Source organism: Notechis scutatus, chromosome 4 (assembly GCF_049901735.1).
Source record: "Notechis scutatus isolate UNSWTSFEM ecotype Mainland chromosome 4, rNotScu1.2, whole genome shotgun sequence".
Classification (NCBI taxonomy): Eukaryota; Metazoa; Chordata; class Lepidosauria; order Squamata; family Elapidae; genus Notechis; species Notechis scutatus.
The window spans coordinates 116,040,682-116,057,378 of NC_142012.1; the positions used below are offsets into that span (position 1 = coordinate 116,040,682).

The 16,697-nt window shown below is 36.8% G+C and overlaps 1 protein-coding gene across 3 annotated transcripts in view; it reads right to left on the reverse strand.

The window, feature by feature from the left end:
* The window catches only part of PLEKHS1 (pleckstrin homology domain containing S1), a 30,957-nt gene that overhangs the window by 5,189 nt on the left and 9,071 nt on the right, over positions 1 to 16,697 (reverse strand). For all 3 annotated transcript variants that reach the window (XM_087964522.1, XM_087964523.1, XM_087964524.1), the window contains 9 exons: positions 16,075 to 16,129; positions 14,262 to 14,366; positions 13,680 to 13,790; positions 11,376 to 11,462; positions 10,287 to 10,387; positions 7,553 to 7,744; positions 6,847 to 6,948; positions 3,133 to 3,268; positions 447 to 532 (listed from right to left, as the gene is read on the reverse strand). In XM_087964522.1, coding sequence (XP_087820648.1) covers positions 464 to 532; positions 3,133 to 3,268; positions 6,847 to 6,948; positions 7,553 to 7,744; positions 10,287 to 10,387; positions 11,376 to 11,462; positions 13,680 to 13,790; positions 14,262 to 14,366; positions 16,075 to 16,129 — 958 coding nt within the window. In that variant the 3' untranslated portion in view covers positions 447 to 463. The remainder of the gene's footprint in view (positions 1 to 446; positions 533 to 3,132; positions 3,269 to 6,846; positions 6,949 to 7,552; positions 7,745 to 10,286; positions 10,388 to 11,375; positions 11,463 to 13,679; positions 13,791 to 14,261; positions 14,367 to 16,074; positions 16,130 to 16,697) is intronic.

Here is a 16,697-nt window from a genome sequence, read left to right on the forward strand (position 1 = left end):
GAATAAATGGGACAATAGGACAGGGATGATAAGCATGAATGTGCACTTATTACCCTTACAGACCTCTTAGGAATGGGATGAGGTCAATAGTAGATAGTTTAAGGTTAAAGGACATTTAAGGGATGTAACAACAGAGTCAGGTGGTGCATTCCAGGCATTGACCACTCTGTTGCTGAAGTCGTACTTTCTGCAGTCAAATTTGGAACGGTTTGAGTTTGTATCTGTTATGTGCTCTTGTACTGTTGCAGTTGAAGCTGAATTACCTTCTACAATTTCCTACCAGTCAAAGAGGTAGTCATTGACTGGTAGGACATTGTAGCAGATAATTTTGTGTACTACAATCTTTTCATTGATTTCTTTCTGCAGATAGGATAACAAGCCAGTGAAACCACGACAAAACTGATTGCTAAGCATATGGAAAAGATATACTCTTATGATATACTTACACTGTTCTTTTATGCCATTATGGACACGTGCATCCTGGAACATGCAAAATCTCTGAATTTGGGAGTCGATTTATTGTCACTTTTACCTTGGGGGCAAAAAAAAAAGTAGGAATGGTGATTATAACATTATATCTGACAGTTTATCTTATACTTTTTGAGTTAGTAAGATAATAAAAAAAAATTCAGATCCAAACTATGAATCAGCATGCATTTCTATAATAAACACTGGAGTTGAGAAATGTATACAATTCTGGTGATTTAGGCTTGCAGACTTTTCTTGCCAGACAGTTTTATGAAGTTGTGTATCATTAGCATCTTGATGGAGTCCATGAAAAATCTATTGGCAACAAAATCCTGAAGTGAATAATTGCTGCAAATATTTCTAATGTTAAGACACAGAAAAATATATGGAGAAAAAGCCAGGAATTACCATTGCCATAACAATGGACTGATCACTCTGTCAGAGTGATTTTAAAGCGGTGATAAATTTGTCTTACAATTTGACGGGATAGAAAGGAATGTTAGTTTGTTCCTTGCTACAAACAGAAATTCTACTGGTTCTGTCCGGTTCTATAGAACCCTTTGTTACTTTCTAAGCAGTTTGCAGAACCGGTAGTTAGAAGCAATCTCCTTTTGTTTTTTTCCACCCTTATTACATTCTTGCCAGTACGCCTAGACTTCCTGTCTCTGGAGCTTCTGAGACTTGGCTTTCTTAAAGGGGGAAGGGAAGGGGTGGGATTCAAATTTTTTAACAACTGGTTCTATGGGTGTGGCTTAGTTGGTGAGTGTGGCTTGGTGCTCATGTTATTGGCTGCGTGTGGCCAACTCAATATCACTCACATCAAGGCACACATCTCCTGGCCTGGCCTCTCATGATTGTGGGGATGCTGCAACAGTTGTAAGTGTGAAAAATGGTCATAAGTCACTTTTTTCAGTGCCATTGTAACTTCGAATGGTCACTCCACACAAACAAAGTACCAGCAAAGGAGGACAAAAACTCCAGAGACGTTCCTGAAATAGGAAGTCTAGTCCTGCCAAGCATGTAATAAGGGTTAACAGAGAGGCAGTTTCTGTAAGCAACACCAGCATGTTTCCTTCCTGCCTTCCTTACAGGATTAGGGCAGTAATTTCTTCTAACAACCAGTTCTCCGAACTGCTTAGAATGTTAACAACCGGTTCTAGCGAATAGATGCGAACTGGTAGAATCCCACCCCTGGGAAAGGGTTGTTTTAAGTTTTTTACATGCTGTTGGGAGGAAATACTTCCCTGGACAATCAGCACTTTGAAGAAATAATTGAATATTGAAGCAGAGCTTTTAGTGACAGGGAACCAAGATGAGTAACATTCAGCAAGGCTTCTTGGCTAACTAGAAAGATTGACATTCAAACGTGAGTTTACATACCCTTTCTGAGTTTTGGTCTAAAACTGGTTTTTGGTGAAGGTTAATTCTGTGCTTGGTGACGTTTAATCCTGTGTTTATTTATGGGATAATTTTCCCTATTCAGCTTCAACAAGCAATAGCTACTGTTGTGATTTAATTATTTGTATTGTGTTTGAATTTTTTCCTGCCTCATGGTTTCTTTTTCTATCTGGGGAGGGGGTCTTCCTCACTGCTTTAGTACTATCTGGCACTGTCCTTTTGGGATGTACTTCTAAGAGGCAGGATGCTAGCTTGGCACTGATTTTTTTTTACTGCCTTTCTGGGGGGAAGTAAATCTTCCTTAAATCTGGATGATTTCCTTAGGATATCTTGTGAGCTAAGTGAGACCAGCTGGCATCTTTAAGTGGTGCAGGATTGCTTTTCCTAGGTGTGCTTTTTCTGGGGAGCTTAAATGACCTCTCTGCTAAAGAGTTTCACTTATGAGCAAGAGATGGCTGCTTGATAGTCATCACTGCATTTTAACTATTTTCATTCATCAAGGTGCTCTGGCACCCTGCCTGATTTGTAACTCTGACTTGCAGGTAGTTTGAATCTAATGATTGGTATTTAGGGCAGCTTTTTGCAAGTAAAGAAGCTTTTTGTATTTTTGTACAGGTAACCATTTTTCACAATTATGACCGTTGCAGCATCCCCACTGACATGAGAGGCAAAGTGAGGAGAAGTGCCCCTTGACACGAGTGATGTCTAGTTGGCCACGCCCTCCCAGTCACATGACTACCAAGCCACACCCACCAACTAAGCCACACCCACAGAACCATTGTTAAAAAAAACTGAGTCCCATCCCTGCGACAGCCCTCCTGCTTGAGATTTATTTCTAGTTTTAAAAAACAACAATCTATTTCAGTTTGCTGACCTCCTTCACCAGGAGTTAGAATATTCTGGATATTTCACAAAACCAGTTTATGTGTTGTTGCTGATAATAGTGCTGGGATTTAAAAAGATTTAAGTTATTGAAAGGAAGTAGTATGACAAAAAAGAAACCCTTTCAGTTTTTACTGTGCTTTTTCATTGTCACTTTATTTCTAAGGTCAGACTTAAGTTTAAAAAGGGATCCTATGGCAAATGAAACCAAGCTGGGGAGGTGAATGGGGAGAGAAGGGTGATACAGGATCACTTATCATCTAGCTGGACATTTCTAATTGTGTATTTATAAGCAGATAGATAGGGCAAAACATCTAATGATAATTTTGCATAAAAATCTCGTATTGCCTAGTGCTAAGCTTTGCCTCAATTGCTATTTCTTACCTCCTTTCTTGTGGATCTACTTATGAACCAAAACATTTCATCCATATCTTTGATTTTCAAATCATTCACAGCCACTATACAGTCCCCTTGATGAAATATGCATCCTAAACGATATGGGTCTTTCCACTGAGAAATGCTGCAGTAAATTAGAGAAGGGACAAAAAACAAACATTTCAGACTTCTTATCTAACCTGATATGGAAATTAACAGAGGAAACTATCTTAGACCACAGTTTTAAGGGAACATTTCCTTACTATTGGCAATTTTTGTTGAAGTTAGTGGGATCTGATCATGTTGAATTTTCATCGCACAGCACATCTGTCAGGCTGGGATTAAAAATGTTAGAAAATTGAATGAATCTGAGAGCGGTTCATTTATTAGGACCAGGAAGAACAATTAATTAAAAGTAAAATTGTCTGAAAGAGGAGAGTGGAAGGCTATTACTATATTAAAATATTCCACACCAAGTTATTATGCAGTCATATACCAATTCTCTTGTGATCTTAATATCTTGCAGCACACTATACTTCAATAGGTTCCAAAAATTAGCAGCAGAAAAGTTGATTCTCAATAAATGAACTGGGAGCAGAATTTGTTTTGTTGTGCGTGTATGTGTGTGTGTGTTTGTGTCTTTGTGTGTACTGAGTTTCTCAGTCCAAGAACAAACAGAAGATCTGTTATGCAAAGGTTTAAAATGATTATGGACCCAGAAATTGACTGCTCTATATCAATTAATTAATTAAAAACATCAGACATACCTTTCTGAATTACTGAAAAGTATCAGGTATTAAACCTCATATTAGGTCTGTGAGGTAGACCAAGTTAGGAAACATGCTCCTCAAGAAATACTGAAATTCTACTATATTTATATAGAGCAGTGTATATGCTGGCTGGGGGAATTCTGGGAATTGAAGTCCATATATGTTAAAGTTCCTGAGGCTGAGAAATAGTGATTGAAGGTCTGACAGTGTTTTTCTTTTCCTACTTTTTATATCTGACAAAGTCAGTGCAGGATCACTTTCAGTTTCTTTATAACAACTTCCTTTTTCTGTGCGTAATACACGTTATGCTAACTGCCACAATCCTGATGGAGAGCTTTGAATATTGCTAATCTCTTTTCCATTTTATTGTTTGGATCCTTCCTCCTTTTGTCAGTGCCTGATAGGCCAGTCATTGATACCAATATGCCTCTTTGCTGATCAACAAGGTGGGTGGGGAAATGTCCAAGCCTTCAATACGAAACACTCAATTTCCCATTGGTTTGAAAAGAAAAGAAAAGAGGTGAAACATGTGATATTAGAAGCTGACCGTTTTGTTTGTAGCTAATCAAATTTCCTGCTTCATTTTGTTATTAACTGATATCTTGAGGTGGCTGCTAGACTAATGGCAGACTCCCCCACCCCACCCCTGCTCCGCTCTCCATCTGACCACCTTTTTTGGTTATCATATTCTCCTTGTGTTCTTTTCCATTGTTTATTTTATTTCTCTATTATTTTATTTCTGCTCTGTTTACACTTTCATATTCTTCCTTTTTATTATTGTAAGCTGTCTACGGCAGGGGTGTCCAACCTTGGCAACTTTAAGACTTGTGGACTTCAATTCTGGGAGTTGAAGTCCACAAGTCTTAAAGTTGTCAAGGTTGGACACCCCTGGTCTACGGCATCCCTATGGCAAGACAGACAGCAAATAAATTTAACGGATAAATAAATGAATGACATATACATTATTGTAGTTATTAGACAGGTATATTATGGCAGTCTATGAATGATGACAATCTAAAGCTGTAGGATCTTGATAGTTTTATTGATGCATTTCCCCCCACACTCTCCTACTTTTGTTGAAGGTAAGCAAGCAATGCAATGTTGTTAAGAAGAAACCTGTTACTTTATGTCTTCATAATCTGGAGAAAGATTGTGGTAGAGAAAGTGTGACACCTTGTGGTTTACCAAGGCAGTGGAATTTTAAAAACTTGCCAAGTTTTTGGTTTGTTTTTTTAATTTCATCCTGAGTGTCTATTGTGGGAATAATGACGAACCCTGTATCAGGCCTCTGACAGTTATTTTCTGCCAGATAAATTACTTTAATACTGATGATAAGATACCCAAGAGCAACAATGCAGTTCAGGCAGCCTGGACTGTACAGTTCTGTCCACCAATTTGGTTTCTTCATATGTATGTTCCCCCTGAGGCAAACACCTAAATTTCCTTTTATTAGTATCATTTCTGATACTAGGAGATATAAATACAAAAACTATTTACTACTGCATTGACTTCAACAGTTAACATTTTTGCATTTGAAGAACTGTTCTCACATATTTTCCAAGTTACTTTTTGATTGCTTGAAAGAGCTATGAAATCTATTACCGATTTCTAAGATCTACCAAATGTTAGCTGGAGACATTATGATAACTATGGAAGAGAATGCACCTTCATATATCTTCAGCCCTGACATTTCTTTTCACAAGAACTGAGTGCATAGTCTTAATGCTTAAAGTTATCTATCTTAATTTCCATATCTTAATTATCTACACAACAACTGCCTGAAAAACTCTTCATTTTCCAAAGATAAACATTCCAGTATCCCAATGTCTTTTGGCAGGATTTAGTTTTCAGATAGTGTTTGTCTTTGTTTTCAGGGAAGGGTGGCTCTTTTTGTGAATCTATTTTACTTTGTTTCAATGCTTCTTAAAGCAATAATGATGCCCTGTTGATTAATTAAATTTATCTTGCCATGATTTGCTGCAGGTAATCCATCTGAGATCTATGAAACTATATTCCTTTGCTTCTTATAAAATATATATCTATTTTTCCCCTTTGGGAGACTTAGAATCTATGTCTAGACAAATGTACAATAAGTGTAGTAAATAACAATGTTAAAAAGCATGAAATATTAAATTTTTTAAATAAATAAAGGCCATAAAATTAACTTATTAATAACTGTTCAAATTAAAAGAATTAAGAATTAATTAAGAAAAAATTAAAATTAAAAGAGTTACTTCGTGACTTTAATAAGAATTTTTGTAATGTTCTTTGGACAAAACTCTATAGAAAAACCTGAAAGATTTTTGGTAGGGTTGGAACTATCTAATTAAATTAATTAACTTTAGTTAATGAAGTTAAGAATCTCTCAAATGATGAGCCCCTAACTGGCCTTTTCTGGACTTGAAAATTAAATTAGGCTAGATTATGGAAAAGAGATCTCAAAGGAATATCAGTGCTGTAGGACTGAGAAGTTGAGGGAAAAATATCTTGGAAGATGGCAGTCATAAACTGTTTCCATAATACTGCCGAAAACAGCAGTGGGAATAAGTCCATGAGTTCACCAAAAATTGGACTCACTTTGAAAGTGACTTTGCTACTTTTAATAGTTAACCAACTGCACATTAATTAGTTGGAGCTGTCTTTGTGAAATAATATTTGGTGATGAAAAGATGGCATTGCTAAAAATAACTCATGCATTTATTTTGGCCTGACAGCATATTAATTATGATAAAGCAATATATTTAGTTAAGCCAGCAGGAGTTTTATCAAAGTCCCTTCAATGTAATCGTCATTGAAAACCTGTAATTTGAATTTGATCATTTAGTTAGCTGATCCATTTTAAGAAGGCAAGTAGTTAACACATTCCCCACCTCCCAAAACAATTCATCTGATTGTTATTTAGAAATTTACATAATAGATACAGTAAATAATTAATATAAATAAAAGACTTTACCATATGTATCCAGATGCTTTTACAAGTGTTAAATAGGAAATAAGATTTTGTTGAGGAAGGAGAATATCCACCTTCTCCAACTGGTTATAATCTGTGATTTTACTGAAAAAGAAATGAATGAAATCCAGAATGTAAGGCTGTTTGATCAAAACATACACCATTGCAAACTATTGCTATTCAAGCTAATTCTTAAGATAGAAAACATATACTGTAAGCAATAGCAAGCTATATAGCTGTCTAGATTGGGCTGGGAAACATCCAGGAAACATGTATGGTTTATTTAAAAATTTATCTTTACAAATTTTAAACAGTATTAATATCTCTTTCTCCTTTTGGCTAGGGCAGGAGTACAGGATGCTGTCAAACCAAATACAGATAGACAATTACATGTCACAACAAAAGAAAAGGCTTCCAGTAAGAAGGAAAAATTGGGCCATTTTATTTCTCCTCTATGTCTACTTAATATGTAAATTAAGGAACAAATTTATGCTTTGCTGAATTCAATGAATAAGATGATGGAGAGATAAAGTTAAACATTACTTCCTGGTTCACAAAATGGAACAACATGCTAACTTAATTTTTTTGTTTATTAGCTACCAATATGATGTTTATCTATTTAGAATTGGAACAATTTAACAAGGTTTCCTTTTAGATCTCAACATTTACAGTCATGAAAGAAATGATTCTATTCAAAAGAAATTCTTACCTGAGTATAATGGACAATTGAACCACTGATAAAAAAAAGAGTTTTGGTGTTTTTTCCAATATTCTTGGTAATGGCTTTGGTTTATGTTGACTATCTTCTGCCACTTGTAGATCCATCTGATTTTGGGAAAGGACCACTAATTCATTATTGACATGTTTTGCCTTTATTTTATCTTCCACCATCTCTGGAATCCTGAGGAACAGATTATATTAACCTTAAAAGATATTTATCAGTCAGGTCCTCAAAAATCTTACTTCTGGACAATCACCTGAAGAGCAACAGTTGAATGAAAGTAGATCATATAAAATTAAGAACAAATTTAGGATAATGCAGGTAAAGTTTAGTTTAGAAATGTGATGGTTTACTCACTGACCTCATAGCCATAAGTCATTAATTTCTGAAGTCAGTCTTTTGACATGTATTGAAAGTACATTGAGTACACTGAAGTATTTGGAAATAAACTTATTTATGTTGCATTGTTATGCTTTCTTATTTCCCCCCTCCCCAAATTGAACATTCTTCCTTAATTTTTCTTTTTCTGGGCCTTCACATATTTAGAGATCTAGCTTTTTATTTGCTTCTTGTTCTAGCTCAAATAATTATGGATGATTCCATATTTAGACAGTCATATATGCCTTTAAGTCAGTGTTGACTCCTGGCAACTGCCTGGACATATATGAACTGCTTATAGCAAAACCAGAAAAACAAAACAAAACATATTACTTCCAACGTCATTATTAATAAACTTTAAATACCATGTTAGGCCATACAACAAACATCAAGGTCATGTACTTCTCTTCTTATTAGCAGGTTTTGCTTAAATCCATCTTGTTATGTCATTCTCATCAATAATATGTAGTCAATATTACATACAGACTAAAATAAGTTTTAGAAACTTATTGATTACAAGTTAAATATGCGATCAATATGCAATTAGAATTATTGGTAATAATTAGCATCTTTCTGACTGTTCTAGTATTAATATCAGAAATTAGATTTTACTTTTGATACTGATCTCCAATCTTACATCAGTTTGAATTCAGGAGATATAGTTAATCAAATGTTCACATGCTGATAGTCCTTTTGAAATATAACTGTATATCAGCAAGACTGAATGTACAATAAAGATTAATTTAAACTAGAAAGAACAGTCAAGAGGAACACAGGAGCCCAAATTCAACCCTGGAATTTTCCCTTACAGTCCTAAACTCCTTCCTCGTCCTCTAAATCTTTGACCTATCTCTCTAGTCTTCATGCTTTCAGAATTCTCATTCTCTCTCCTATCCAGATTATTTGCAATAAGCAATTAGCCAATTGAGAGAAAATCTTTCGGGGGGGGGGGTGTATTTTGACATAAAAAGAGAACCCAGAAGGAAGTGCTTTGTGCCATTTTTTTAAAGGAGAAAAGACCAGAATGGGACACCTCAGCATGACCAACTTGCTGAGGTTGCCCGGATGGAACTGGGCCAGCGAGCAGGCAAGTGAGCAAGTGAGAGGCAGGTGGACGGGCAGACGAGTGGGTAGTCAGAACACATAATGGTAGTGGCAGCCATTCTCACATCTCCCACCACCTCTGCCTCCACTGTGCACTCTGGCCACCTCCTCACTCACTCACTTGTTTGCTTGGCTCTCCATTTAGGCACGGGCAATGAGTTTCTCCCACACTGAAAGGCACATATTGAGTGCATACTGCAACAACCTGGTATCAGTGAGTTGGCAGAGGCAATGTGATAACCTGGGGCATGGCACAAAGGTAACACAGTGAGATAATTAATAAGAGTCCCTTTATTATCTCCAACTTTTCCCCAATGTCTAGGTTACCTTCTGGCTGGAGAAAAACTCTCCCAGGAACAGCCTTTGACTGCAGAAAATTAAGTCCAAAACATGGTCAACACAAACTGTAACTTAAAGTCCAAACAAGCCAAACTCAAGTAATTAATTTGGTAGGGCAGGAACAAGAATTTCAGATTTGAAGGCATGGCAAACCTCACACAGTTGGGAAGATGCCAGGAACACAGATAAGCCATGACAGCACCAGATAAAGTCACGTTTGCTCCTAACAGCCTGCTGCACGCAGCCTGCCTTTCTTATCAATTGTCTTCCCAGCTGTGCTAATGAAGGGAATCAGGGCTCTTTCCTCCCCATAAGCCACACAACCCACTCTCTTCTCTGTTTCTTCCTCTGTGCCCTGGGATGAAGAATGGGTGGGCCTGGTTCTTCCTCTGAACTCCTTCTCCCTTGTTCTATCTCTCTCCTGCTCTGCCCAGCTGGACTTTGCCCTTCCCCAGTCTCCTCCATAGTCAACAGAGCCACAGTCCCATTCCCTGTCAACTGTCTGGCTTCCTCCTTGGATTCAGACACTGACAGGGGCATGACAGGCAACTTGCGGTGGCAGTGGGGCTGCCCCTAGCTGGCCATCCACAGCTGGCTGCACCAAGTTGCTCTAGATCAGAAATGACTGTATTGTCCAGGGGACAACAGAAACCAAGCACTTCTAGTAGAACTACTAGATATGGGCTGCCAAATAAAGGATTGGTTTTTCTGTCATCTATTGCCATTCTAGTTTTGAAGCCAACTCTGGTGGTCTTACCTGCAACATGCATAATCAGGAAAACTTTTAAAGTATTGCACTTATTGTTGACTTTGACTTTGTTACTCACATGGAAGGAAAGTTGTAAAAGAAATGTGTAATATTTGTTTCAGGAGAGAAATATCTTATTGCTAGTATACTTACAAATCTTTCATGAACATGTATTCTTCATTACTACTGAGCTTTTCATTGTCTGAGATGCTAGGTTTTCCCGGAGTGTTAAACCCATCAATCACCTCATCCAACTTTGAAAATAAATGATATGCAATTAATAAATGTATGTCTTATGCACTGTTTATATACAAATGTCATCAACTAAACTTAACAATTTCTAGATTTGGATTCTGCTATCATGGGAATATTGATACACTTAGTTAAAGCTAAAATTGTTTCTTAGTAGTGAAGCAAAATAAAATAGTAATTGTTTAGTAATCAATTTAGTTTCTTAAAAAATCTCAGTAACTAGGACTGCTGAAAATCTTAGAACATGGTTCAATTTGATTTAGACAAAAAAGATGGCAAAAGGAAAAATAGGCTCATTTCATCAGCCCTGCTCAAATCAAGCTTTTTTCTCAAAGTGGCCCCTAGTGAATCAGCATTATATATATCACAGTTGGTCTGTATGGAATTGCCCTTTGGATGACAAATTAATGACAAAGAAAAACAAATCTGTTTTTTTTCTCATTTATGGTTTTTTTTCCTGCTGTGGTACACATAATGCTTAAATTATCTGGGATTATGTTAAACATAAATAGATGGAATATGCATCTGTGTTAACATGAGATGTATTGGGGACTAAGAATCTACACTTGAGATACTAAAGGAGACAAGTGTGTGTGTGTGTGAGAGAGAGAGAGAGAGAGAGAGAGAGAGGGAGGGAGGGAGGGAGGAGGGATGGTCACCATTCTCTTGCTTTGGAACAGCTTATTTCCTGAGCTCAGAATGTCTGCTGTTAACATTCTATTCAGGATAGCAGTTAAAACTGTGGATGGGCAAAAACTTAGAGATTCTATGTTTCTATGTTGATTATATTTCTGTGATGAATTCAGATATTTATAGCTTATGATTATAACCCTCCTAAATTGATTAAGCAGCACACAAATAATTTACAAATAATGAATGTGTAAATAAATAACATGCTACATGATGTATTTATTAATGCAAACAAATGGATTATGCATACTCCATGGCTAGCCTAATCAATAACATGGGAGATCATGCCATTCTGCTTACCTGTGCTAAAATACTTGTTGGAGAAGCATAATATTCTTCTTTGTCTTTTTCTTCCAGTTCTTCAACAGGAATATTTGTCATTTGCCTCTAAAACAATAATTTAATTATTCTTTACTTAATACCATTTGACAAGATAAAAATAAATGTTATCTATAAAAATAAGCACAAAACAGTGAGGTATCTGATTTTATTAGAAAATCAGAAATGAAGTGCAGAAAATGGAGGTCACTGTCTAAAATACACTGCTCAAAAAAATAAAGGGAACACTTAAACAACACAATGTAACTCCAAGTCAATCACACTTCTGTGAAATCAAACTGTCCACTTAGGGAGCAACACTGATTGACAATCAATTTCACATGCTGTTGTGCAAATGGAATAGACAACAGGTGGAAAGCATAGGCAGTTAGCAAGACATCCCCCAATAAAGGAGTGGTTCTGCAGGTGGTGACCACAGACCACTTCTCAGTTCCTATGCTTTCTGGCTGATGGTTTGGTCACTTTTGAATGCTGGCGGTGCTTTCACTCTAGTGGTAACATGAGATGGAGTCTACAACCCACACAAGTGGCTCAGGTAGTGCAGCTCATCCAGGATGGCACATCAATGTGAGCTGTGGCAAGAAGGTTTGCTGTGTCTGTCAGCGTAGTGTCCAGAGCATGGAGGCGCTACCAGGAGACAGGCCAGTACATCAGGAGACATGGAGGAGGCTGTAGGAGGGCAACAACCCAGCATCAGGACCGCTACCTCTGCCATTGTTCAAGGAGGGACAGGAGGAGCACTGCCAGAGCCCTGCACAATGACCTCCAGCGGGCCACAAAAGTACATGTGGCTGCTCAAATGGTCAGAAACAGACTCCATGAGGGTGGTATGAGGGCCCGACGTCCACAGGTGGGGGTTGTGCTTACAGCCCAACATCGTGCAGGATGTTTGGCATTTGCCAGAGAACACCAAGATTGGCAAATTCGCCACTGGCACCCTATGCTCTTCACAGGTGAAAGCAGGTTCACACTGAGCACATGTGACAGATGTGACAGGGTCTGGAGACGCCGTGGAGAACGTTCTGCTGCCTCCAACATCTTACAGCATGACCAGTTTGGCAGTGGGTCAGTAATGGTGTGGGGTGGCATTTCTTTAGGGGGCCGCACAGACCTCCATGTGCTCGCCAGAGGTAGCCTGACTGCCATTAGGTACCAAGATGAGATCCTCAGACCCCTTGTGAGACCATATGCTGGTGCGGTTGGCCCTGGGTTCCTCCTAATGCAAGACAATGCTAGACGTCATGTGGCTGGAGTGTGTCAGCAGTTCCTGCAAGATGAAGGCATTGATGCTATGGACTGGCCCTCCCGTTCCCCAGATCTGAATCCAATTGAGCACATCTGGGACATCATGTCTCGCTCCATCCACCAACGCCATGTTGCACCACAGACTGTCCAGGAGTTGGGGGATGCTTTAGTCCAGGTGTGGGAGAAGATCTCTCAGAAGACCATCCACCACCTCATCAGGAGCATGCCCAGGCATTGTAGGGAGGTCATACAGGCACGTGGAGGCCACACACACTACTGAGCCTCATTTTGACTTGTTTGAAGGACATTACATCAAAGTTGGATCAGCCTGTAGTGTTTTTTTCCACTTTAATTTTGAGTGTAACTCCAAATCCAGACCTCCATGGGTTGCTAAATTTGATTTCCATTGATAATTTTTGTGTGATATTGTTGTCAGCACATTCAACTATGTAATGAACAAAGTATTTAATAAGAATATTTCATTCATTCAGATCTAGGTTGTCTTATTTTTGTGTTCTCTTTATTTTTTTGAGCAGTGTATATTTATATGTTATAATATGGGAAAACAAATTCAAATTAAAACCCCTTTCTGTCAGTTGGTATATATTTGTCTATTAAGTACAGTGATAAAAACTGTTGATATAATTTTAAAAGGCAGTAAAATGCTCAGATATCTACTGAACATTATCAAGCTAATGCCTAGATCCCACACACATTTATTTTGTATAGATAGTCTGGCCAAAAGATAAAATATCTACATACTGCATTGTTTTACTAATCATTCATCAATACTAACTCCTTTGTCAAACATTACCATATTTGGAGCTTCACAAGAGTAAAAAGAACCAGAAGTAAAGTAACAATTGGTAAATAGGTAGGTAGGTAAATGGGTGGGTGGGTGGGAAGGAAGGAAGGAAATACAGTTTGTGAAATTGTTCCCCTTAATGTAAATAATATTATTAACAAATATTTCAGATAATCCTGATGGACAACATAGCCAGTATCAGTTTCTGAACTCACCAGGCGTTGTAGGAGTTTTCTTGGTGATTCATAAATATGTAATTCTTTCTGGATTTCTTTACAAGTCGGGTCTGAGTTTGGCCTTTTTTTGTAAGCTGCTGCTGCTATGTTCTATGCCGCAAAGAAAATAATTAGTCACTTAATGGCTTTATTTCAAGGTGCTTAATTAACAGTGATAGCTGAAAATTTGAGATAGAGTTTCTGATGAGAATTAATATAGACACTTTTGCTTTAATTTCCTTTTAATATGTTAAAATTGTGGAAAAAGAAAAGGATAGTGTTCATTTTTAAAAAAACTATGCTTAATCACCAATTTTGAATTTTAAAAAAATCATAAATATCTAGGGTGATAAGAATGGAAGAAAGTCTGATCAAGTACATCCCTCCCAAAACTCCTAAAACAAGCTAATAATGACTAAGCATGCTTAGTGGGAATATAAGACTGACTATTGGGAGAAAGAATGAAGAATGAAGTCAAATTTCTTAGGAGAGGGTATTTCTGGACTTCTTAATACCTTGTTCCTTTATGGCTTGCAATTAAAGTGGATATGTCTATAAAAGTCTATAAAATTAAACACTTACTTCATATTTAGTGCCAAGACACTGATCCTTTTTGGTGATAGAAATAGTATCCAAATCATCAAGACAGGCTGGGACAGATTGGGACCGACTTCTGACTTTCAGTTTCTGAAATTCAAAATTTACACAACAAACTTTATATACTTTTATATAAATCATCCAACTGTTGTTCATAACAGCTGAAGACATGTTTCTTCAAGCATTTAGGGGCAAGTAGTGTGCAGGATATCTTTTAGGCAAATTATTAGTTGTTGCTTGTATTTGTTTTTTTTTACACATTCCTTACTTTGTAAACCAATTAACAAATTACTTGAGATCCACAAAAATGGGCAGCGAATAAACTGTGTTACAAATAAATGGACATATTCTTTCTCTGAAATGCAGATGCCCACAATTAAGATCCACATCACATTCCATCCACCTAGGGTGGTAAGTATCTTCAGAAAATTATGCAAAAGTTAGCAAAGCACTACTTGCTTGTTTATTGTATTCATGGTCATTTAATCGTCAAATGTTTTGCAGTGTTGAAAACGTCCAAATTGTCTTTTCTAGGTGAAGACATATTACTTTGGGATATAAAATTGCATTATTTTTCTGTGAGCTCTTGCTATTAAATATTTTGTGACAGGGATCATTGTGGCTGATCAAATAAGCCTTTTTCTGTCCTGGTGCTTTTCTGGAAACAATGCAAGGATTGTGTTGCAAGGCTACAATAGTCTCAGGTGTGCTGACCTTTCATCATCTCTTTTCCAGGATGTGCCCTGGAGGAAAATTGATTAACACTTTAATGTTTTAGTTCTTGGGTTTTCACCTTTTTTTTTTTTTGCTTTTTACCACACTGTATATTATTTTAAATTGTATGCCATCCAGAACACTTGTGTAAATGTGATTTATAAGTAAACATTAAACAAAGAAAAGTTTTCCCTTACCAGCAAAGACTCACTAGTAATCAGTTCTATGATTGTTAATAACATAGGAGATTGATGATTTAGTTTAGACTGTCTCAAAATTTCATCTAACACTTAAGGAAGTTGCTAAATATTAACAATAGCCACAGTCTGCATAAACCATCTGGTGCCTTTCTTACATTATTTTGTATTATTTTCTGTATAAGTTTAATTTATTGTTTTACTGTTTTTATGATTGCTTTATAGTTGTTACCTTTGATTGCTTTATAGTTATTGCTTTCATTGTTGTTGTGTTACTCAGAGTTGCTTAAGATATAACTATTTTTTCTTCATAACAAAGATTGGCAGCCATATAAATATTTTAAATAAATACAGTACAAGACAGTTTATATTTGATATGTTGTAATTCTGTCTTTTAAAATTGGACTTGGATCACAAGTAAAAATCAAGAATCAGGTAGATATTATCTTGTCAACATTCAGGAGATTTAGAAGCCCGCTTTCCTCACAGAAAATTTTAGTGAAAGTAAAATGTGAATCGGGTGGAGAAAAATTGATTCACATCTTAACTAAGGAAATTTTTAAAGTAAACTTGTCTTTAATGAAGGCAAATAAAAAAAGAATGAGCGTATCATTATCAACTTCAAAAGTTGACAATGTGGCTTGTAAAAGTGACATTTCTTGAGTTAATAATTTGAAACTTGACTTCTGTAATCTGATTGCCTCATTAAAGCTTTTGGCAACATTTGCTGGTAAAAATCCCATTTGTGTATATGCCACGTTTCCTTGTGAACTAGAATATGGTTGGAAAAGGACAGAGGCAAATGATAATTAACAGTTTGGCTCCCCCCCTCCCTCCAGAAGCATTAGATATGGTATGGTATATCACAAAAGACAACATTAATTTACCTGTTTTTCTGAGCACAATGTAAACATGAAGGTGGCCCATTCCTCAACTTCCTTGCTAGAGTTTTAAATGTTTTACAACAGACAAAAGAGTAACAGAAGTTAAAAATTAAGTCCAGATGATGCTCACAACATTTAGCAATTGTCTCAGATGATGACTGTGTGTCATTCTTTGCCTTTGCCTATGAATTGCAGAATTAATCAAGACGCATGCAACAAGCTGCAGCACCTATCTGGACTTGGGTTAAGGTGGCTTAGAAGAATGGAATTCTCTTGGATTTGGATGCTAGAATAGGAAATTTTTAAAAATCCCAGAAGAAGACACAGGAAAACCACTTCCATATTTTTGTCCAAAAAAGCAATGCAAGTCCGAACTTCAGATAGTTTTCAAAGGAGCCATGCAGAATATTTCACTGGATTTGATTTCACTTAAGAATTAGCTTATGTTTCCCCTCTCATGATTGAATTTCCTCTATTCTAGAATAGTGGGAAATGGTTAGCTCTTAGAATAATCTCTAATTATAAAAAATATCTTTCTTTCTTTCTTTCCTTTCTTCCTTCCCCCTTCTTTCCCATAATTGTGAGAAAGTGTTCATCATAAGTTGTTTTTCTCTTTTGCAGCTTTA